The sequence below is a fragment of the Dipteris shenzhenensis genome, chromosome 25 (genome assembly GCF_047967505.1).
Source record: "Dipteris shenzhenensis isolate YYH24624 ecotype China chromosome 25, Dip_SZ_1.0, whole genome shotgun sequence".
Lineage (NCBI taxonomy): Eukaryota > Viridiplantae > Streptophyta > Polypodiopsida > Gleicheniales > Dipteridaceae > Dipteris > Dipteris shenzhenensis.
This window is the reverse complement of record NC_141620.1, coordinates 44,235,215-44,258,535: the sequence shown is the minus strand read 5'-3', so window position 1 is coordinate 44,258,535 and position 23,321 is coordinate 44,235,215. Positions and strand designations below refer to the sequence as shown.

Sequence of the window (23,321 nt, the reverse complement as noted above, 5' to 3'; positions counted from 1 at the left end):
GTGGCTACTACGTGCTCAAGGATCTTGGACCACAGGCAATGTGAGCTCCGTGAACCGAGAAGAAGGACGATTGCTTGTGTGGGAGCTGAAGGACTTAGCTGGAGCATCGCTAATATGGGTTTTTGGAGGATATTGAATGATAGGAGGCCGTGAGCTCGAGTAGAAGAGGTCACGAGTATATATCATTACGTGAAAGAAGAAGAGGTAAAACGGGTGGTGCAGAGAATGATGGGCTAGTATTGTGAAAACACACATTAGCTTAAAGGCCGTAGGTGGAGAGGCTTTGGCCAGGCGGGAGGTGGGTGCTCGGTTGTAGCTGCAAACCTCGGCTGTTGGGAACTGCAAAGTTGGTGGACTACATCATGGGAGCATAGCTCATCATAGACTACGTGAAGCCGATAGGAGTTTGAAGGCAGCTGGCTGTAGCGGGTAAAGTGCTTGTTGTTGAACAAGGGAAGAGGCCTTAGTTGAGATAATAGGACTATGGTCTATAGAGTGGATAAGGAATTTTGATGCTTTGATAGAGGAGATCTTAATGCATCAGAGAGAGGCAGATGGTGTCTTGCCCTTACATTGAGTTTATGGTAATTCTCTAAGGCAGTGGGATGCTGACAGAAGGTATCTGAGTCCTTATGAGCAGTGATGTGTGAGTAGAAGGGAAACTGCAATGTTTGGATTATCACCTCAAAAAGATGGGCTGCATTATTTTAGTGCTGGATTGATGACCTTGGGAAAGATATTATAAGATTTCTGACCGTGGCTACCTTGTGGGTGGTTGTCCGGTGAGTTGTGGGATTGGATGCATTATGAATCTGAATGCTTTGTGAGCTTGAGCTCTCAGTCAGTAGGAGCTTGTGTTGGGCTGTGTAGTCCACTGGGTTTTTTTAAAGGTTGACTGGCTTTTGGAGGAAATGTGGCCAGAGTATGAGTTGTACCCGGAGGTGTGTAGAGACAAGGAGTTTCAATGGAAGCTTTTTACCTTGTGATTGTGCTATTCAGTTTGTTTTAAATGTGGATAAGGGTGGCTGTGAAAGCGGATTAGGCTGTACTGCTTTTGTCCATCCACCGTGACCAGGCTAAATGGAGCGGCAATCTGGTGGGGGCTGCTCACAAACAGAGATATCAGCAAAGAGCTGTGCCAACAGCTCCCAAGTCAAGGCATGCGTGAACAGCATAGGCAGTGGCATGGAAAAAAAATGGGAGGGAGGGGACTGATGGAAGGAAATTAAAAAGGGGGGGAAGGTGGGGTGAAGGCACAGGAAGAGGGGGTGGGGGGAGTGAATGGCTGAAAATGGGAGAGAAGGAGCATATGTTGGAAGAGAGGAGCAGTGCACAAGCAGGGAGAGCATCCTATGAAACCTAAATTTAGTAGATTCTTTATTTTAAAGGAAAAAATTACTGCACTTTTCTTGAGAGATAGAGTGAAGACCAAAGAAGAAACTATGATCTTTGCTTAAATTGTATTGCCGAACGGACTCTCTAGTTATAGCACTTTCAATTCAACTCTAGAAGAGTGTTCATTAGCTTTGGGTAAAGTAACTGTATAATCACACTTTATGCATTTATTTGGGTTTGAGATTGCAAAGTTTACTATATTGTTAGTTTTTTTAAGAAGCAGATTGCTGCACTTTTCTTCAGAGAAACTTGTAAAGTGAGGACCAGAGAGGAAACCTATGATCTTTGGTTAAGTTGTATTGTTGAACGGATTCTCTGATTATAGCACTTTCAATTCAACTCTATCACAGTGGTAAAGTAGATCAGGATTCCATGATCATTTTACCGATTGGCTAAATTTTCCTGGTTTATACTAGACGATAATTCTATTATCATTCTACAATATAAGCTGCAATCCTGAAAACTGCAGACTGTTGACTCATCGCATCAGAGTTCGTGGATTGGAAGAGAAATATTATGTGAATGTAAGAGAGCAACATATTTTAAACCCCATCACCACATTTTATAAGTGCCATCCACTGTATGTTCTGTCTATATACAAAATATCTGACATACACAACGGGATTACAACACACCTGGATCACCACCTCAATCGTATCAGAAACTTGGGCAAGATCATGTTCCCATTGATTTATATCTCTAGAAAAATGGAGATGTGCCCTGTTTGCCTTCATAGATGATAGTGTTACTCTATGCTCCTCAAGTATAGCAAAGATTTCTTCCGTACTCCTTAACTTGTAAATCTGGGAAACAAAACTATGCATTAGAGATATAAAAATTTGTAAGAATGTAAATAGTTTTGGGTCAATGCTAAACCTTTGATTCTTGCTCCATTGGGAGATTCACATTGAAAAAGGGTAACTTTAATGTGTTTAGTCGTTTAGAGTCTCTCAATCAGTATCATGGTACCTTGGGAGCTTCTCTATAAGGCACTATATCAAGCTCAAGAGTCTCCCATGCATCCTTTATTTTTGCCAATGATTCTTCAATAGCAAGCTCTTTGCTTGCTGCAACACTAAGCTCACTTATAGCAGATGCATGCAAATCTAAACGAAGCTCTGCAACCTGCATCAGTAAATAATCAATGATTCACAAGAAGTAAACAGTAACATTGAATGTTGATTTTTAACATAGTTGAAAGATAAATCGAAATTTTATGTTAGCAAAAAAGATGGTATTTGCTCGTCAACCTTAGCAAGAGTGAATTCCTTTGAATAGGGATCAAACTTTTGCCCAACTTGTTCCATTAGTTGTTCCCAATGACGTGGTTGCATTGCAGGATTTCGTAGGTCAAGAGTGAGGGGAAGTGTAGACTTAAAGGCATCTATGGTGTCTTTAAGATCCACCCAAACTCCCCATCTGCAAATTTATACAAAAAATGTGAGCTCTCTTTCCATTATCATAACATAGTCTAATGTTGTATACATTCAAATCACAATGCTTCACAAACAAATCCAAATAATTTTTTTAATTTTTATTTTCTTGAAGTAGTCTTCCATCAAGAATGAAAGAAACAGATTGAAAGAATAAATTCAAGGTAATACTGGTGGGAAAGTTAGACCAAATGAAAAAAAAGAAAAGAACCAAATTGTGGCTGGAAATGCCACATAATGCATGTGATGATCTCATAACAAAAACGAGAGCCCCTCCACTCTCTAAGAAAAGTCATCATTCTGGCTGAAGCAAACCGGAACCAGGTGCCATCAATAGCCTTCGTGCATTTAGATCTATCCTTTGTGCATATATCTATCTCCAAAATGTGCAAAAATAATGCTTGCTAATTATCTCCCAGCAAGTGTCCATGAATGCATGCATAGGCCTATACTGAGACAAAATTGGCATAGAGTCGAGAGAATTGTATACAATGGTGCCTAACCATCATAGCCCGCAAAGTCATTTCTCTAATAATTTACCTGAGGCCCAATAAGTGAATGTCAAGCCACTCTCAGACTATGGCCAGTATTTGGACCGACTCAGTACACACTCTGATGGCCATCTGAGCCAGCAAGGATCCTCTAGAGCAGCCACTGCCAGGAGAGTTATTTCAGAGTTTGGAGAGGATCTCCTTTCTTCTTTGAGTCTCCCTCAGGGTTGAGGTGGCATTTTCAGCCTTTGCCTTGGATTTTTATTTGCTCCTTTTGAGCTGTTTTCTTTTTCCTCATGCATAGCATGATGTATTCACGCATTTGAGCTTGCTCTTGCGGTTTTCAATCATGATTAATGAAGTAATTTTTTTGAAAAAAAAAAGTCAGGCCATTCACTGAATGGTTTGGCTATTGCGGCTGCTGCTCCTCCCCGGCCCTCCCATTGCTGCCCCTCCCTAGCTTCCCCCTCAGCCTCAAGCCTTCCTACTCAGCCTCTCCCTCCCCCCTTAGCCATCTGCCCCCCTCCTCCCTCTCAGCCTCACCCTACCTTCCCCTCCCTTATGGGCTGTTCCTCCCTCCCACACAAGCTCCTCCTCCCGCCCCCCTTGCTAGGCTGCTTCTTCACCCCCCGCAGCCCCTACGGCACCTGTGCCTCCCCAGTCCCTTCATCCCCCCCCTTCCACCGCGGGTCTTCTCTGCCCCCTTGTGGGCTATCTCCTCCACCCCGCACCTATCCCCTCCTCTCCCGTAGGCCTCTGCCTGTTAGGAGATGGAGTCAAGTTGAGTTAGTTTTGGTATGTTCTAGTGCATCTTAGTGTGAGTTTTATAGTACTAGGTGTCTAGGAGTGCCACATGCCATATTGGGAGTTCTCCCATTTACATTTGGTACGAAGTGTGTGTGTGTCCATCCTATAAAGGCATTGTACTTTCACTTGTCAAATCAATCAAGCCTCAAGCCTCTTGGGTTATATAAGTACTTTCCTTTGGTTGTTCATTTTTTTCTAGCAGTTCATTTCCTTTTGCTTTCCATTTCCATTTCATTATGTTTGCTATCTAGCCTAGCCTAGCATGTCTCCTATCTAGTTCCATCATGTGATATCAGAGCTTCCTTTCCTACCTTTCCCTTCTGCATGCTCAACCTAGAGGATGAGGGAAGCCTGCAATGGAAGCCATCCTCTCCTCCATGATTGAGCTCCCTTTCATTCCCTCCTTTCTCTAGACGACTCGAGTTACCCGGACAACAACAAAAGGAAAGTTGTTGTGCAATCTCTTGTTCAACAACTTTCCAACCTAAAGTGTTCCCCTCAACAACTACAGCTCTATCTCTCTCTCTCTCTCTCTCTTCCTATCGGGTCATTATTTGCGTGGGTGCAGCCATTTTTGGTGAGTGTCTCTGTGCCAACATGGACTTAGGTAAAATAGAATGTATGTGTAGAGTAGTCGGCAAAGCTCCGCTTGTACTTGCATAAGACTAGAAATAATCCCTCTTAGAAATCCAACTTGCATGTTCTACATGCAAGTTCAACATATGATTCCTACATGCAAGTTCTACATGCAACTCCTACATGCGAGTTCTACATGCGTATTCTATATGCAACTCCTACATGCCACTCCTACATGCGAGTTCTACATGCAACTCCTACATGCAAGTCCTACATGCGAGTTCTACATGCAACTCCTACAAGCGAGTTCTACATGCAAGTTCTACATGCAACTTCTACATGCAACTTCTACAAGCAAGTTCTACATGCAACTTCTACATGCAACTTCTATATGCAAGTTTTACATATAGAGAGAGATGTCTTACAATTCCTACATGCACAGAGAGAAGCTCTCCAACTTGTATAAATACCCCATAATGGAATGAAGCCCACACTCTTTGGGGCATTGTGTTGAATTCTACTTTGACATTCCAAGTAATTGTCTCAAGTATCCATGCTTCCTTGCACTCCACGTCGAAAAGCATGTCCTAACCTTGCAACTCCTCCTCTCCTCTCCTCCAACCTTGCAACCCATCCTCTCCCTCTCCTCCTCCTCCTCCTCCTCCCTTCTCCTCCTCCCTTTTCCTCCTCCTCCTCCTCCTCCCTCCTCCCTCCTCCTCCTCCTCCTCCTCCTCCTCTCTCTTCTTTTCCCCATGCTCTTACACCTTCTTCCTCTCCCACTCCTATGCTCCCCCTAAACCCTTAGTTCCTCAACCCTTAACCTCCATGATCTACAAGGGAGACGAGTTCTCCATCATGTACTCTATCCTTAACCTTGTAACCTCTTCTAAACTCTGGAACCTCTCTCTAAACCTTGGAACCTCCTTCTAAACCTTGGAACTCCTTCTAAACCTTGGAATCTCCTTCTAAGCCTGGAACCTCCTTCTAAACTCTGGAGTCTCCTCCTAAACCCTGTAACCCCCAACGAAGGTGAAAGCCCTCATTACCTCAACCATGATGATACATGTTTCTTTTACACATGCATGCACTATGTTTGCTTACCACACTTAAGCCTACATCTTTTACCGGAATACGACTCGAGGTCCTAAGCTACACATATACTACAACGACAGAGCCAACATTTGGTACCGTTGTCGGGGAGACTAGCGTCTCAAGTAACGAGTAAGCATACACAGGTATGTGTAAAAAACAAACTACTTTGAACTTTCATGAACATATCACTCAAGAGCTAGGAGAGTTAAAATTTTTCCAACTCAAGTTTTTTTTTTAAAAAATCCTAGCTGAAACTCTTCGTTACCGGTTTAGGAAAATGCATGTTTTTTGAAAAAACAACACCTTAAGGAATAAATTAGACCAGTTGTCAGAGTGTCGAGCTTGAAATTCTGAACATTTCTCCTTTTTACGGAAGCACATTCTGACACAACCACCAAAAGCTATGGGCAATCGATGATTAAAGGTTCTAAATGCCATAACCTAAAAGAAAAATTAAAACTACCTCCCTAGTTAAACTTGGACAAATTCAAAGGTGCACATGTGTTCGACTAAATCCACAGCTCCCCCTCCTTCCCTATAAAAGAGTACCCATCCCTCTCATACTTTTTCTTTCACATCTTGCCTCCATCCTCTTTTCCATTCCGAGCCCTATGTAAGACACTTCTCCCTCTCCATCGACCACCACCCTACTCCCATCCTCACATGGTAAGTTACTTCAAGCCCATCTCGCAGCGATAACCTAGCCATCCACCCACCGTCCATTGGTCCCTAACAATCCCGTTACATCGAGAAAGACTTGGAGAGCATTCAGGTGACCATCTCTTCCTCCCTTTGGATTTCCATCAAAGTTTTCTGTTTTCCGTCAAAGTTTTTCGTCCGTCAAGATTTTTCTTTTTTCCCCTCCCCCTCCTCCATCTCCCCCTCCACCCTCCCCTCCATCTCTACCACTCAAATCCCCCCTCCCCCTCTTCCATCTCCCCCCCCCACCCTCCCCTCCATCTCCACCACCCTAATCCCCCCTCCCTCCCTCCATTCCCCCCCCCACCCCCCCTCCATCTCCACCACCCCTTCCCCCCCCCCTCTCCCACCCTCCCCCCCTTCCATCTCCACCACCCCTTTTTTTTCCCTCCCCCCCCTCCATTTCCCCCCGGCCCCCACCCCCCTTCCATCTCCTCCACCCCTTCCACTACCCTTTCTTCCCCCCCCCCACCCTCTCCCTCCCTTCATTTCCCCCCTCTCTCCCTCCTTTCTCCCCCCCCCCCCCAACCCCCCCTCCCTCTCCACCACCCTTTCCCCCATTCCCCCCCCCACCCCCTCCCTCCCTCCATTTCCCCCCCCCCTCCCTCTCCACCACCCTTTCCCCCCTCCCCGCCCCCCCTCTCCCTCCACCACCACCCTCTCTCTCTCTCTCTCTCTCTCTCTCTCTCTCTCTTTCGGACATGTGAGGGGCTCTCAGAGGAGGTATGCAGCACGATTGGAGTGAAGCAGGGTTGCCCGCTCTCTCCTACTCTCTTTGGATTATATATTGATGAGCTAGAGATGTTTATACAGATGACAGGCGGTGTGGGCTCTACTCTCTCAGGATCCTCCATTCCTATCCTCCTGTATGCGGACGATGTGGTTCTCATTTCCTCTACTGCTCAGGGCCTCCAGGCACATATTGAGGCACTCCACAGGTTTTGCCAGGACAGGGGGTTGACCGTAAACCTTGGCAAGACCAAGGTAATGGTTTTCAACACCTCTGATCGTATTTACAGCACGGATGAGTTTTGCTTCACTTATGACGGACAGCCCATTGAGCTTGTTAGAGAGTACACTTATTTGGGGGCAGTTTTCAGGGGACCGGTTTTCACCATGACATATGCAGCACGAGATAGGATTAGTAAAGGGTATGCTTCGTTGGCTCATCTTGAGCGTCAGTGTTTTTAGTCCCACTTTCAGCATCCCGATACGAAATCCTTGCTTTTTGATACATTGGTGAGACCAGCTGCGATGTATGCAGCTCCTTTCTGGGCAGGAGACCTCGGCGCTGCAGATTGGAGACGAGTAGAGAGGTTACAGATCATCATGTTCTCTCGGCTTATTAGGGCCAAGGCTACAGTTCCGCACGAGATCATGCTAGCAGAGTTTGGAGCTACTCCCCTTGCATTGGATGCATCGTTTCAGTCGGTCATGTATTTGCATAGGGTTAGGGAGTTTGGAGACTCAGCAGCAGGCAGAGCTCGGTTGCCATGGTTAGCACTTGCATCTTCTATGGAGTTGGCACGATCTGGGGCCCGATACTGATGGTACTTCAGACTCACTAGGTGGCTCACATCTCTTGGACTAGGCATGGATAGAGACTGCCTCCCTTCCGATACAGCATAGATGCCCCTCATCTCGAGTTGACTCGCCACGAGCTTAGCCAGGTCACAAGAGCAGACTTGCTGCAGCTTCATACGTATCGCACTTGGATTTATCCCACGTAGCTTCCGACGAAGATGGCCACATATCGTGACCACTTCCTTCGGATCTCAGAGGATGGATTTGTCATTCCACCAAGCTATACAGGTATCCACATGTCCCACTCACTGAGGATTGCCCTTGGCCAGCTTAGAGTCTCTTCGCATCAGCTCGAGATAGAGGCTGGTAGGATGCGACGCATGGAGGATGGACGGCGACCAGGCCGAGAGACCAGGATCTGCCCTTGTTGCACCATGGGAGAGGTGGAGTCAGAGGAGCACTTCATTTGCAGATGCCCGCTATATTATGAGCTCAGAGGTAGATTCCACTGTCTCTTCACGGATGGCTTTGGACCTCTCTCACGAGTGATGGACCACGAGGATCAGCATTGCCTAGCTCTTTATGTCAGGGAGGCCACTATGCTTCGACGAGACTACCTCAGAGACCATCAGCACAGACCAGAGCGTGATAGAGCCTAGCCTGATAGAGCTCAGGCACACGCTATACCAGAGGACAGAGACCAGGAGGAGCACGAGGAGGTCAGAGCTCACACAGGACACATGCCTCCACCCTGTGGATGTACATATGAGATGGTTTGTAGATGCCACAGGATCTTGTTACATAGGGGACGTACTCGTCGCTTCATCTCCAGACGATCCAAGATGATGGCAGCTTTTCAGAGGAGACTTACTCATGGAGATCTCGCCCCACCAGCCGCTCACCTCACCTTTGCTTAGATTTGTACTCTCGTAGCAGGAGGCAGAGTCGATGGACAGGATTTCCAGTATTATTTTGGTTCTCAGACTCCGTGACACCTGGACTTGTATCTTTGCATTGGCATATTGTACTCATCCCCCTATTTTGCACCCAGGGGCGGTTTCCTTGCATCTAGTTTACTTTGTATTTAGGCTCAGATTTGACATTATGTACTTTCACTTGCATTGTATTGCGTAGCACTTACATGATATTCGACGATGCCTCTTCTTTGTGGCACGTTGATTTTGTGCTATCTTGTATGCAGAGTTCTTGATGTCCCATGGGCCCATTTTGGCCTTTAGTGGACAATAATACACTTTCTTTCTTTCTTTCTTTCTTTCTCTCTCTCTCTCTCTCTCTCTCTACCCAGCTTCTTCCCACCTCTCCCCACCGACCCTTCCTTTCAGCCCCTTCCTCCCCTAGTGTAGGCTCTTCTTCGGTCCCTGACTCCCTACTTCCTTCTACCGGATCTCTCTCTTCAGGACCTCCATTTTCTGCACCCCTCCTTTACTCACCTTCTTACCCTCTTACCCCCTCATCCTTGTACCCCCTCTCCCCTTCACCCTCCACAGCAAAAGCAGTCCTGGCAGATAATCTGTGATTGAGAGATTTAGTTATGCAGTGCATGGAGACTTGCAGACTTCAGGGCGCTGCGATTCAGTCTCTCACAGCACAGATACACACACTGATTGATCAGCTATCGACAGTTGAGAGTCATAGATCTGATCAGGACTCCCATATTTGCCAGCTTCATACCAGAGATATTGATCGGGACATCCAGTTACGGACACATGCTGAGCGCATAGTGCAGCTGGAGGCACGCATTCAGGAGCATGTTGTGGCATGCGATGATCGCCTCCAGCAGCTGCATGTAGCTCCTCCAGCTAGAGCAGCAGTTGAGGAGAGGTTGGCCACACTGCAGACAGAGGTACAGAAGACCTCAGAGTGGGTGGACGTTGTGCATAGAGCCCCACAGGCCCAGCAGACCACAGTCTCTGAGACTATTACCGAGAGTCAGCGGCGAGCTCAGAAGGCCCTCAACATCCGCATCCGCGGAGTTGAGCGATCAGATATGAGATCAGCCATGGATCAGGCGACAGATTTCATATCTGGGACACTCGGAGTTCAGGATCATGGCATAGTAGCTGCATATCGAGTGGGCGGGATCCAGCACGGCACCAGCCACTTATCATCAGATTCAGAGATGCTGAGGCCCGTCTCGCAATATTACGAAGGAGATCCAGATTGAGGGACCATCCACAGATTCACATGGATGGGGACCTTACAGCTCTTCAGTGGGAGGAGCATAGACGTCTCATTGCACAGAGGGATGTTGCCCGTCGTGAGGGCAAGTGGGCCGTGATCAGAGAGGGCAGACTTTTGATAGGAGCTATGTGATCTAGACCGGCTGGAGCCCACAGTTGACGACACGAGGCCTATGGGACACGTAGTCTGCCAGATAGCTTCAGTTTCACAGTTTTTTGGAACTGTAATGGTTTCCTCACAGCTCAGCTTGGCAACTTACGAGAGGCCTTTTTTGATCAGGACATCGTCTTCTTTACAGAGACCCATGAGAGCCCAGAGAGAGGCTTGCCGCAGGTGACAGGGTATGCCTGGGAGTCTGTCTTTCGACAGCAGCCTAGACGATCAGGAGGAGTCAGAGGATCTGGCGGTGTGGCAGTTCTTTATAGAGAGCATCTCAGATCGATACTCACAGTCATGAGGAGAGACCATCGGGCCAGATATCTTTGGGTACGGATCAGGAGACCCCCCCTGAGAGACTTGTTTATTGCAGTATGCTACTTTCCCCCGAGACAGTCTCGTTATGCCTCAGATGGACCAGGACAGTCACCTTTTGAGGATTTGTCAGCCGATGTATTGGAGTACTCACGCCGCGGAGAGGTCATCCTTTTAGGAGACTTCAACGCGAGGACATCAGACAGACAGGCAGAGATTTTGGACTTTGCTGAGGATCCAGTCTTAGTTCCAGCTGCCCCAGATGAGAGTTTTCCACGCTTATCTTCAGATAGAGGGGTAGAGGTGACAGATCAGGGACATCGCCTATTGGAGCTTCTCTCATCGCACGGCATGGTCATTTATAATGGACTTCGACAGTGGCCGCATTCATCCACAGCCACATGTTTTCCCTTCGCGGGTGGTGGTACGAGCGTCATTGATTACGTCTTGGGTCGCCCGACTTTAATTACTTTTGTACATAACCTCACAGTCGACCCTTTTATGCCTTCAGCCGATCATGCACGTCTGCACTTTATTCTTACCCAGATTCCTCATGCCCCCCCTTCTAGACATCATGAGCGTCAGCCATACTATGAGGTTCATTTTGACCACCAATTTGATGATATTTATAGCCAGCACCTGAGTGGTCTTCTCCGTCCGCACCTTCTCGATGCCCTACCCTCCACACAGGATCGGTGGGACCTTGTACATACCTCCATCATCTCAGCAGCCCACAAGTCCTTCCCCGTCACTTGCCACACATCCAGTCCTCCACCAGTCGGTCTTGTGCCTTGTAATGGATGGTATGATGAGGAGTGTAAAGAACTCCGCAGGAAGCTTCGCCTTGAGACACAGGAGAAGTCTCCCCTCCTCATTGAGACCAAGAAGAGTTACAAGCGTTTGGTGCGACGCAAAAAGTGCCAATTTCTAGCCCGGAATGAGGAGGAGCTGAGAAGTTTACTTTTCAGCTGTGATTCCAAGGAATTCTGGAAGAAATTCCTTCGCTTGAAATCTCAAACTCCTCTTACAGACCCGCAGGTTTGGCTTGCCTATACTTCCACTTTATATGATATTCCAGACCAGCCACAGATCAACTTATCCCATGTGCCTAGACCCAACTCCTCTGCCTTATTCTCATCCAATAGTGTCCGAGCAGCAGCTCATCGTTTGAAGACTGGGAGAGCTAAGGACCATGATGGATTGCAAGCGGAGTATGTAATCCATGGGATTGATGCCTTAGCTACAGTCCTCTCCCGTCTTTTTAACGAGTCCATTTGTACAGGTCTTCCACCTAGTTGGCTAGAAAATACTATAGTACCCATACACAAGTCGGGGGATCCTTTGGAGGCGTCGAACTACAGGACCATTATGATTGGCCATGTCATGGCCAAGATTTATGCGACCATTCTAGAAGGACATATAAATGACCATGCCGAGGCGACAGGCATGAGAGCTAGAGGGCAGGCAGGATTTCGTGCAGAGCACTCGACTCTAGATCATATCTTCACACTCAGGGCTTTGATTGAGGAGGCGAAGTCACGTAAGCAACGGCTCTATTGTTGCTTCGTGGACTTCAGAAAGGCATTTGACACTGTGCCGCGTTTCAGACTCTTCCAGCGACTTCGTGACTTGGGATTCAATGGGGAGATTCAATGGGCGATCATGGCCTTGTATGAGAGAGTCACAGGTAGAGTCAGGACACGGGCGGGGCTGTCGGCGGAAGTACGCAGTACGATAGGGGTGAAGCAGGGGTGTCCTTTGTCTCCGACACTCTTTGGTCTCTATATCGATGAGTTAGAGATGTACATACAGACGATGGGTGGTACAGGTTCTTTACTGGCAGGATCCACGATACCGATTCTCCTCTATGCAGATGACGTGGTTCTTATTTCTTCCTCCCAGCAGGGTTTACAGGCACATCTCCATGCACTCCACAGCTTTTGTCAGGACAGAGGGTTGTCTGTAAACCTTGGGAAGACCAAAGTCATGGTCTTCAACACGTCATACCAGGTTTATAGGAGAGGCGAGTTCTCTTTCACATTTGATGGGCAGGAGGTGGAGCTAGTCAGGGAGTATACATATTTGGGTGCCACATTTAGAGGTCCAGTCTTCACCATGACGCATGCAGCACGAGATAGGATCAGTAGAGGGTATGCCGCCTTGTCTCTTCTCGAGAGGCAGTGTGCACAGTCACATTTTCAGCATCCCGACACGAAGTCCTTACTTTTCGATACGCTGGTGAGACCTGCAGTCATGTATGCTAGCCCCTTTTGGGCAGGAGATCTCAGTGTTGCAGATTGGAGACGAGGAGAGGTTACAAATCATCATGTTCTCCAGATTGATCAGAGCGAAGCCCACGGTACCGCATCAGATTACGTTCGCAGAGTTCGGAGCTACACCCCTAGCGCTAGATGCAGCATTTCAGTCAGTTACATACTTGCATAGGATCAGGGCGCTCGGAGACTCAGCAGCAGGCAGAGCACGATTACCGTGGCTAGCACTGACATCCTCGCAGATGTTAGCGGAGAGAGGTCATACTTTTTGTTGGTACCACACACTCTCCACATGGCTCACCTCGCTGGGCTTGGATATGGATAGGCTGCCACCATTTCGATACAGCATAGATGCCCCTCGCCTCCCTCTCACTCGACATGAGCTCAGCCAGGTTATCAGGGCAGATTTGTTGCAGCTACACACGTTTCGCACTTGGGTTCATCCCACGGAGCTTCCTACGAAGATGGCCACATATCGTGACCATTTTCTCAGGATTTCAGAGGATGGCTTCATCATATCCCCAGGATATATCGGCGTTCATATGTCGCACTCACTCAGGATTGGGCCAGCTCAGGGTATCTTCCCACAGATTAGACGTTGAGGCCGGCAGGATGCGCCGTACAGCTACCGGACATAGACCCAGGCGAGAGACTAGGATATGCCCTTGTTGCACTATGGGGGAGGTGGAGACTGAGGAGCACTTTGTTTGCAGATGCCCTTTATATTATGAGATCCGTGGCAGATTTCACTGTTTATTTGGGCATGGATTTGGACCTCTCTCTCGGATTATGGAGTATGAGGATCAGTATTGCTCAGCGTTGTTCATCAGGGAGATCACTAGATACAGAGAGAGATTCCTCAGAGAGCACCGTCGCATCCCTGCCAGAGACCTGGTTATTCATGAGGAGCAGGACGAGGCGCAGGACCATGAGCACAGAGATAGCCCATCTTGCCAGAGAGCACCGATGGTTCCACCCCGAGGATGTACATATGACATGATCCGGCAGCACCGCAGGATGATCTTACACAGAGGCCGTACCCGTCGCTTTATTTCTAGACGACGGAGGATGATGGCAGGTTTTCGGAGGAGATTGCTCCATGGAGACTTGGCCCCGCCAGCAGCCTATTTGACACTTGGCCAGATCTTCACACTCATGGCAGGAGGCATGGTCGATGGCCATGACTTCCATCATTTCTTTGGATCACAGACCCCTTAGGGAAGACGATGTTCCTCATATTTCATATTTTACATTTTGTATCTAGGCATTTTTGGTACTCTATTTCATTTCATTTTGTATCTAGGATTTTTGTAGCCATTTTTGGCATCTTAGCGGTATTACGATGAGGCCACCTAGTTGGCACATCGTTGATGATGTATTTTCCTTTCGGATGATTTTGTGTCCCATAGGCCATGTATGGCCTTCCGTGGACCTTTAATAAAATTTCTTTCTTTCTTTCTTTCTCTCTCTCTCTCTTCAATACCTCCATTTTCTGCACCCCTCCTTTACTCACCTTCTTACCCTCTTACCCCCTCATCCTTGTACCCCCTCTCCCCTTCACCCTCCACAGCGGAAGCAGTCCTGGCAGATAATCTGTGATTGAGAGATTTAGTTATGCAGTGCATGGAGACTTGCAGACTTCAGGGCGTTGCGATTCAGTCTCTCACAGCACAGATACACACACTGACTGATCAGCTATCGACAGTTGAGAGTCATAGATCTGATCAGGACTCCCATATTCGCCAGCTTCATACCAGAGATATTGATCGGGATATCCAGTTACGGACACATGCTGAGCGCATAGTGCAGCTGGAGACACGCATTCAGGAGCATGTTGTGGCATGCGATGATCGCCTCCAGCATCTGCATGTAGCTCCTCCAGCTAGTGCAGCAGTTGAGGAGAGGTTGGCCACACTGCAGACAGAGGTACAGAAGACCTCAGAGTGGGTGGACGTTGTGCGTAGAGCCCCACAGGCCCAGCAGACCACAGTCTCTGAGACTATTGCCGAGAGTCAGCGGCGAGCTCAGAAGGCCCTCAACATCCGCATCCGCGGAGTTGAGCGATCAGATACGAGATCAGCCATGGATCAGGCGACAGATTTCATATCTGGGACACTCGGAGTTCAGGATCATGGCATAGTAGCTGCATATCGAGTGGGCGGGGATCCAGCACGGCACCAGCCACTTATCATCAGATTCAGAGATGCTGAGGCCCGTCTCGCAGCATTACGAAGGAGATCCAGATTGAGGGACCATCCACAGATTCACATGGATGAGGACCTTACAGCTCTTCAGTGGGAGGAGCATAGACGTCTCATTGCACAGAGGGATGTTGCCCGTCGTGAGGGCAAGTGGGCCGTGATCAGAGAGGGCAGACTTTTGATAGGAGCTATGCGATCTAGACCGGCTGGAGCCCACAGTTGACGACACGAGGCCTATGGGACACGTAGTCTGCCAGATAGCTTGAGTTTCACAGTTTGGAACTGTAATGGTTCCCTCACAGCTCAGCCTGGCAACTTACGAGAGGCCTTTTTTGATCAGGACATCGTCTTCTTTACAGAGACCCATGAGAGCCCAGAGAGAGGCTTGCCGCAGGTGACAGGGTATGCCTGGGAGTCTGTCTTTCGACAGCAGACTAGACGATCAGGAGGAGTCAGAGGATCTGGCGGTGTGGCAGTTCTTTATAGAGAGCATCTCAGATCGATACTCACAGTCATGAGCAGAGACCATCGGGCCAGATATCTTTGGGTACGGATCAGGAGACCCCCCCTGAGAGACTTGTTTATTGCAGTATGCTACTTTCCCCCGAGACAGTCTCGTTATGCCTCAGATGGACCAGGACACTCACCTTTTGAGGATTTGTCAGCCGATGTATTGGAGTACTCACGCCGCGGAGAGGTCATCCTTTTAGGAGACTTCAACGCGAGGACATCAGACAGACAGGCAGAGATTTTGGACTTTGCTGAGGATCCAGTCTTAGTTCCAGCTGCCCCAGATGAGAGTTTTCCACGCTTATCTTCAGATAGAGGGGTAGAGGTGACAGATCAGGGACATCGCCTATTGGAGCTTCTCTCATCGCACGGCATGGTCATTTATAATGGACTTCGACAGTGGCCGCATTCATCCACAGCCACATGTTTTCCCTTCGCGGGTGGTGGCACGAGCGTCATTGATTACGTCTTGGGTCCCCCGACTTTAATCCCTTTTGTACATAACCTCACAGTCGACCCTTTTATGCCTTCAGCCGATCATGCACGTCTGCACTTTATTCTTACCCAGATTCCTCATGCCCCCCCTTCTAGACATCATGAGCGTCAGCCATACTATGAGGTTCATTTTGACCACCAGTTTGATGATATTTATAGCCAGCACCTGAGTGGTCTTCTCCGTCCGCACCTTCTCGATGCCCTACCCTCCACACAGGATCGGTGGGACCTTGTACATACCTCCATCATCTCAGCAGCCCACAAGTCCTTCCCCGTCACTTGCCACACATTCAGTCCTCCACCAGTCGGTCTTGTGCCTTGTAATGGATGGTATGATGAGGAGTGTAAAGAACTCCGCAGGAAGCTTCGCCTTGAGACACAGGAGAAGTCTCCCCTCCTCATTGAGACCAAGAAGAGTTACAAGCGTTTGGTGCGACGCAAAAAGTGCCAATTTCTAGCCCGGAATGAGGAGGAGCTGAGAAGTTTACTTTTCAGCTGTGATTCCAAGGAATTCTGGAAGAAATTCCTTCGCTTGAAATCTCAAACTCCTCTTACAGACCCGCAGGTTTGGCTTGCCTATACTTCCACTTTATATGATATTCCAGACCAGCCACAGATCGACTTATCCCATGTGCCTAGACCCACCTCCTCTGCCTTATTCTCATCCAATAGTGTCCGAGCAGCAGCTCATCGTTTGAAGACTGGGAGAGCTAAGGACCATGATGGATTGCAAGCGGAGTATGTAATCCATGGGATTGATGCCTTAGCTACAGTCCTCTCCCGTCTTTTTAACGAGTCCATTTGTACAGGTCTTCCACCTAGTTGGCTAGAAAATACCATAGTACCCATACACAAGTCGGGGGATCCTTTGGAGGCGTCGAACTACAGGACCATTATGATTGGCCATGTCATGGCCAAGATTTATGCGACCATTCTAGAAGGACATATAAATGACCATGCCGAGGCGACAGGCATGAGAGCTAGAGGGCAGGCAGGATTTCGTGCAGAGCACTCGACTCTAGATCATATCTTCACACTCAGGGCTTTGATTGAGGAGGCGAAGTCACGTAAGCAACGGCTCTATTGTTGCTTCGTGGACTTCAGAAAGGCATTTGACACTGTGCCGCGTTTCAGACTCTTCCAGCGACTCCGTGACTTGGGATTCAATGGGGAGATTCAATGGGCGATCATGGCCTTGTATGAGAGAGTCACAGGTAGAGTCAGGACACGGGCGGGGCTGTCGGGGGAAGTACGCAGTACGATAGGGGTGAAGCAGGGGTGTCCTTTGTCTCCGACACTCTTTGGTCTCTATATCGATGAGTTAGAGATGTACATACAGACGATGGGTGGTACAGGTTCTTTACTGGCAGGATCCACGATACCGATTCTCCTCTATGCAGATGACGTGGTTCTTATTTCTTCCTCCCAGCAGGGTTTACAGGCACATCTCCATGCACTCCACAGCTTTTGTCAGGACAGAGGGTTGTCTGTAAACCTTGGGAAGACCAAAGTCATGGTCTTCAACACGTCATACCAGGTTTATAGGAGAGGCGAGTTCTCTTTCACATTTGATGGGCAGGAGGTGGAGCTAGTCAGGGAGTATACATATTTGGGTGCCACATTTAGAGGTCCAGTCTTCACCATGACGCATGCAGCACGAGATAGGATCAGTAGAGGGTATGCCGCCTTGGCTCTTCTCGAGAGGCAGTGTGCACAGTCACATTTTCAGCATCCCGACACGAAGTCCTTACTTTTCGATACGCTGGTGAGACCTGCAGTCATGTATGCTAGCCCCTTTTGGGCAGGAGATCTCAGTGTTGCAGATTGGAGACGAGTAGAGAGGTTACATGATCAGAGCGAAGCCCACGGTACCGCATCAGATTACGTTCGCAGAGTTCGGAGCTACACCCCTAGCGCTAGATGCAGCATTTCAGTCAGTTACATACTTGCATAGGATCAGGGCGCTCGGAGACTCAGCAACAGGCAGAGCACGATTACCGTGGCTAGCACTGACATCCTCGCAGATGTTAGCGGAGAGAGGTCATACTTTTTGTTGGTACCACACACTCTCCACATGGCTCACCTCGCTGGGCTTGGATATGGATAGGCTGCCACCATTTCGATACAGCATAGATGCCCCTCGCCTCCCTCTCACTCGACATGAGCTCAGCCAGGTTATCAGGGCAGATTTGTTGCAGCTATACACGTTTCGCACTTGGGTTCATCCCACGGAGCTTCCTACGAAGATGGCCACATATCGTGACCATTTTCTCACGATTTCAGAGGATGGCTTAATCATATCCCCAGGATATATCGGCGTTCATATGTCGCACTCACTCAGGATTGCCTTGGGCCAGCTCAGGGTATCTTCCCACAGATTAGACGTTGAGGCCGGCAGGATGCATCGTACAGCTACCGGACATAGACCCAGGCGAGAGACTAGGATATGCCCTTGTTGCACTATGGGGGAGGTGGAGACTGAGGAGCACTTTGTTTGCAGATGCCCTTTATATTATGAGATCCGTGGCAGATTTCACTGTTTATTTGGGCACGGATTTGGACCTCTCTCTCGGATTATGGAGTATGAGGATCAGTATTGCTTAGCGTTGTTCATCAGGGAGATCACCAGATACAGAGAGAGATTCCTCAGAGAGCACCGTCGCATCCCTGCCAGAGACCTGGTTATTCATGAGGAGCAGGACGAGGCGCAGGACCATGAGCACAGAGATAGCCCATCTTGCCAGAGAGCACCGATGGTTCCACCCCGAGGATGTACATATGACATGATCCGGCAGCACCGCAGGATGATCTTACACAGAGGCCGTACCCGTCGCTTTATTTCTAGACGACGGAGGATGATGGCAGATTTTCGGAGGAGATTGCTCCATGGAGACTTGGCACCGCCAGCAGCCCATTTGACACTTGCCCAGATCTTCACACTCATGGCAGGAGGCATGGTCGATGGCCATGACTTCCATCATTTCTTTGGATCACAGACCCCTTAGGGAAGACGATGTTCCTCATATTCCATATTTTACATTTTGTATCTAGGCAATTTTGGTACTCTATTTCATTTCATTTTGTATCTAAGATTTTTGTAGCCATTTTTGGCATCTTAGCGGTATTACGATGAGGCCACCTAGTTGGCGCATCATTGATGATGTATTTTCCTTTCGGATGATTTTGTATCCCATAGGCCATGTATGGCCTTCCGTGGACCTTTAATAAAATTTCTTTCTTTCTTTCTTTCTCTCTCTCTCTCTCTCTCTCTCGGATGCCCTTTATATTATGAGATCCGTGGCAGATTTCATTGTTTATTTGGGCACGGATTTGGACCTCTCTCTCGGATTATGGAGTATGAGGATCAGTATTGCTTAGCGTTGTTCATCAGGGAGATCACCAGATACAGAGAGAGATTCCTCAGAGAGCACCGTCGCATCCCTGCCAGAGACCTGGTTATTCATGAGGAGCAGGACGAGGCGCAGGACCATGAGCACAGAGATAGCCCATCTTGCCAGAGAGCACCGATGGTTCCACCCCGAGGATGTACATATGACATGATCCGGCAGCACCGCAGGATGATCTTACACAGAGGCCGTACCCGTCGCTTTATTTCTAGACGACGGAGGATGATGGCAGATTTTCGGAGGAGATTGCTCCATGGAGACTTGGCACCACCAGCAGCCCACTTGACACTTGCCCAGATCTTCACACTCATGGCAGAAGACATGGTCGATGGCCATGACTTCCATCATTTCTTTGGATCACAGACCCCTTAGGGAAGACGATGTTCCTCATATTTCATATTTTACATTTTGTATCTAGGCATTTTTGGTACTCTATTTCATTTCATTTTGTATCTAGGATTTTTGTAGCCATTTTTGGCATCTTAGCTGTATTACGATGAGGCCACCTAGTTGGCGCATCGTTGATGATGTATTTTCCTTTCGGATGATTTTGTGTCCCATAGGCCATGTATGGCCTTCCGTGGACCTTTAATAAAATTTCTTTCTTTCTTTCTTTCTCTCTCTCTCTCTCTTTCCCCCTCTTCTCTCTCCCTCTCTCTCTCTCTCTCTCTCTTTGGCATCTTAGCGGTATTACGATGAGGCCACCTAGTTGGCGCATCGTTGATGATGTATTTTCCTTTCGGATGATTTTGTGTCCCATAGGCCATGTATGGCCTTCCGTGGACCTTTAATAAAATTTCTTTCTTTCTTTCTTTCTCTCTTTCTCTCCCCCCCCTTGCTGGCTGATCCTCCCCTAAAACTACCTAACCTCTCTTAATAGCAAGGACCTAAGCCCTTGTTGTAACCGTGGTGGCGCTCGTAGCGCTTGCCCATTAGGTTAGTTGATTGTAACCCCACGCCAGTGCCCTCCCCCACCCGACCCGCTGGATGGACAAAAGCAGTAGAGCCTAATCCGCCTTCACAGCCACCCTCATCCACGTTTAAAACAACCGAACAACACAATCACAAGGTAAAAGGCATTCATTCCACAACCTTGTCTCTACACACCTCCGGACACATCTCACACTCTGGTTACATTTCTTCTGGAAGCCAAACAACTCTTTAAAAAACCCAGTGGACTACACAGCCCAACACAAGTCCCTACTGATTGAGAGCTTAAGCTCACAAAGCATTCAGATACATAATACATCCAATCCCACAATCCACCGGACAACCACCCACAAAGTGGCCACGGTCAAAAATCTTATCATGTCTTCCCAAGATCAACATCAAGTACTAGAAATGATGCAGCCCATCTCCTGCACGTGATCATCCAAGCACTGCAGTTCCTTTCCACTCACACACCATGCCTTCAAAACTCCTATCAGATTCACATAGGTCTTTGGTGAGCTATGCTCCCATGTGATGCAGCCCACCATCTCTGCAGTTCCCAATAGACAAAGTCTGTAGTTACAACCGAGCACCCACCTATCCAAAGACCACTCTGCCTTCGATCTCAAAGCAACTATGTGCTTACTCATTGACTAGCCAGCCCACACTCATTCTCTGCAATACCCCCGTCACCCTTCTCTGTCATGTGATCAAAGCTATGCTACAGCTTCTCCTACCTATGGAGCACTCAGCTCGTATAGATAGCCACACCTCCAGCGAGCCGAGAGGCTCTTCACACATGTAACAAGCAATCTCTTAAGCCCGTATAGTTGCGACCACAGCCATAACAACAGCCCTTCTCGAGCCCGATCTGAATTCACCACCTAGCTGTAAATCCACAAGCTTTCTCCCATATCCTTCACATAAGGATGGTCAGCGCTGCAGCAGTCCAGCCTATGGAAGCACCCAGGGCATATTACTTCCAAACCTGCACAGTCGGGATTTTTCAAGAAGCTCACGTATCCTCAAATCAGTATTGGATCGACGCCTTCATTGTCTAGGAAACTTCAAAATTAATAGCCAACTCTCGATCAAAAAGCTCACACCAAAGAGCCACGGCCATATCTCACGACCTCCTTATTCATGCTTGCACCCTTCCTTGACCCAGGATTTCCCTGTAAAAGAAACATCCCACGCTCTTCATGCTAGTCCGCTACAGCTCTTTGTTCATCTCCACTTCCACGACTCTCCTCATCCTCACAGAGCCGATGGAGCTCACGCCTCTTCCCAAACAAACTACCCGCGAGGTAGCGATGCCTTTTCACGAGACCAAGAAGCACATCCTCTCCAGATACCAGACCAGACCCTTCAACCAAAAAAAACCTCAAGCTTCCATAGTAGAGACACACTCGCTCGTTCAAGAATCTTCCAATAAGAGCAGTCGACTTCTCCTTTGCAACGATAGATGATCATAGTCTCTCTACTGTTCACAGAGCAACCGCATCGCCATGGTCCTCCAGCTTATGTAGTAGTGATGCTCCCTGCCATCCCAAAGTCCCTCCACCACGAGCTCCTCAGCAGAGCCTTCCTCTTGTGAACTCCTTTTTGGCTTCTCCTACTGATCGTGCACCTCTTGGCAACCCCCCCCGTAGTCCAGACTCCTCCTGGCTTGCAGTCGCGATCCTCCTCTTTCAACAACAGTCCCGTCCTTCGACACCTAGCCGCCACCTCGCCATCCAGAAGCGCCTCCCTCATTCTCACGTAGCCACAACTCATGCATGCTTTTTTAATTACAGCCACGTCATCTTTGCCTTTTACCACTCTCCAAGGATTCCCACAATTTCATACACCAAGGCACTTAAGCACATATTCATTTACTATGTGCACACAAATGCATGCCACCAACATTTAGCATTTAGTTGCCCAACACCATCCCAACACAATGGATTTTCAAGACAACTACGACAAAAAAAATAATCATGCCCTCATACAAAAAGGATTCGAGACAACCATGAAAGGCATATGTCATCCCACAACAAAACCCCGTCACACTCTGGATACCATACTTTGGATTGTCTGGTGCACCTACACTACACTTCATTATCTCCTAGAAGCCCCTGTGGAAGTATCTACCATCTCAAGAAAGTATATCATCAGTGTGGAGTCTTTTATGAGAGTATCCATAGCTCATTTCCACTACCAACTAGCTATGTACATAGCTATGCACTCACCCATCAACATGCAACAAGTAAAAAACATTTTTGCATTTTTATCCACACACCGCGCCAGCGCCCTCCTCTGCCCGCCTTCACAGCCACCCTCATCCACGTTTAAAACAACCGAACAACACAATCACAAGGTAAAAGGCATTCATTCCACATCCTTGTCTCTACACACCTCCGGACACATCTCACACTCTGGTTACATTTCTTCTGGAATCCAAACAACTCTTTAAAAAACCCAGTGGACTACACAGCCCAACACAAGTCCCTAATGACTGAGCTCAAGCTCACAAAGCATTCAGATACATAATACATCCAATCCCACAATCCACCGGACAACCACCCACAAAGTGGCCACGGTCAAAAATCTTATCATGTCTTCCCAAGATCAACATTAAGTACTCGAAATGATGCAGCCCATCTCCTGCACGTGATCGTCCAAGCACTGCAGTTCCTTTCCACTCACACACCATGCCTTCAAAACTCCTATCAGATTCACATAGGTCTTTGGTGAGCTATGCTCCCATGTGATGCAGCCCACCATCTCTGCAGTTCCCAATAGACAAAGTCTGTAGTTACAACTGAGCACCCAC

General features: G+C 48.1%; 1 protein-coding gene across 1 annotated transcript in view; it reads right to left on the bottom strand.

The window, feature by feature from the left end:
- The window catches only part of LOC147885929 (dynein-1-beta heavy chain, flagellar inner arm I1 complex-like), a 629,024-nt gene that overhangs the window by 415,382 nt on the left and 190,321 nt on the right, over positions 1 to 23,321 (bottom strand). The window contains exons 25-27 of the mRNA XM_087396248.1: positions 2,646 to 2,814; positions 2,365 to 2,520; positions 2,031 to 2,198 (exon numbers count right to left, since the gene is read on the bottom strand). Coding sequence (XP_087252374.1) covers positions 2,031 to 2,198; positions 2,365 to 2,520; positions 2,646 to 2,814 — 493 coding nt within the window. The remainder of the gene's footprint in view (positions 1 to 2,030; positions 2,199 to 2,364; positions 2,521 to 2,645; positions 2,815 to 23,321) is intronic.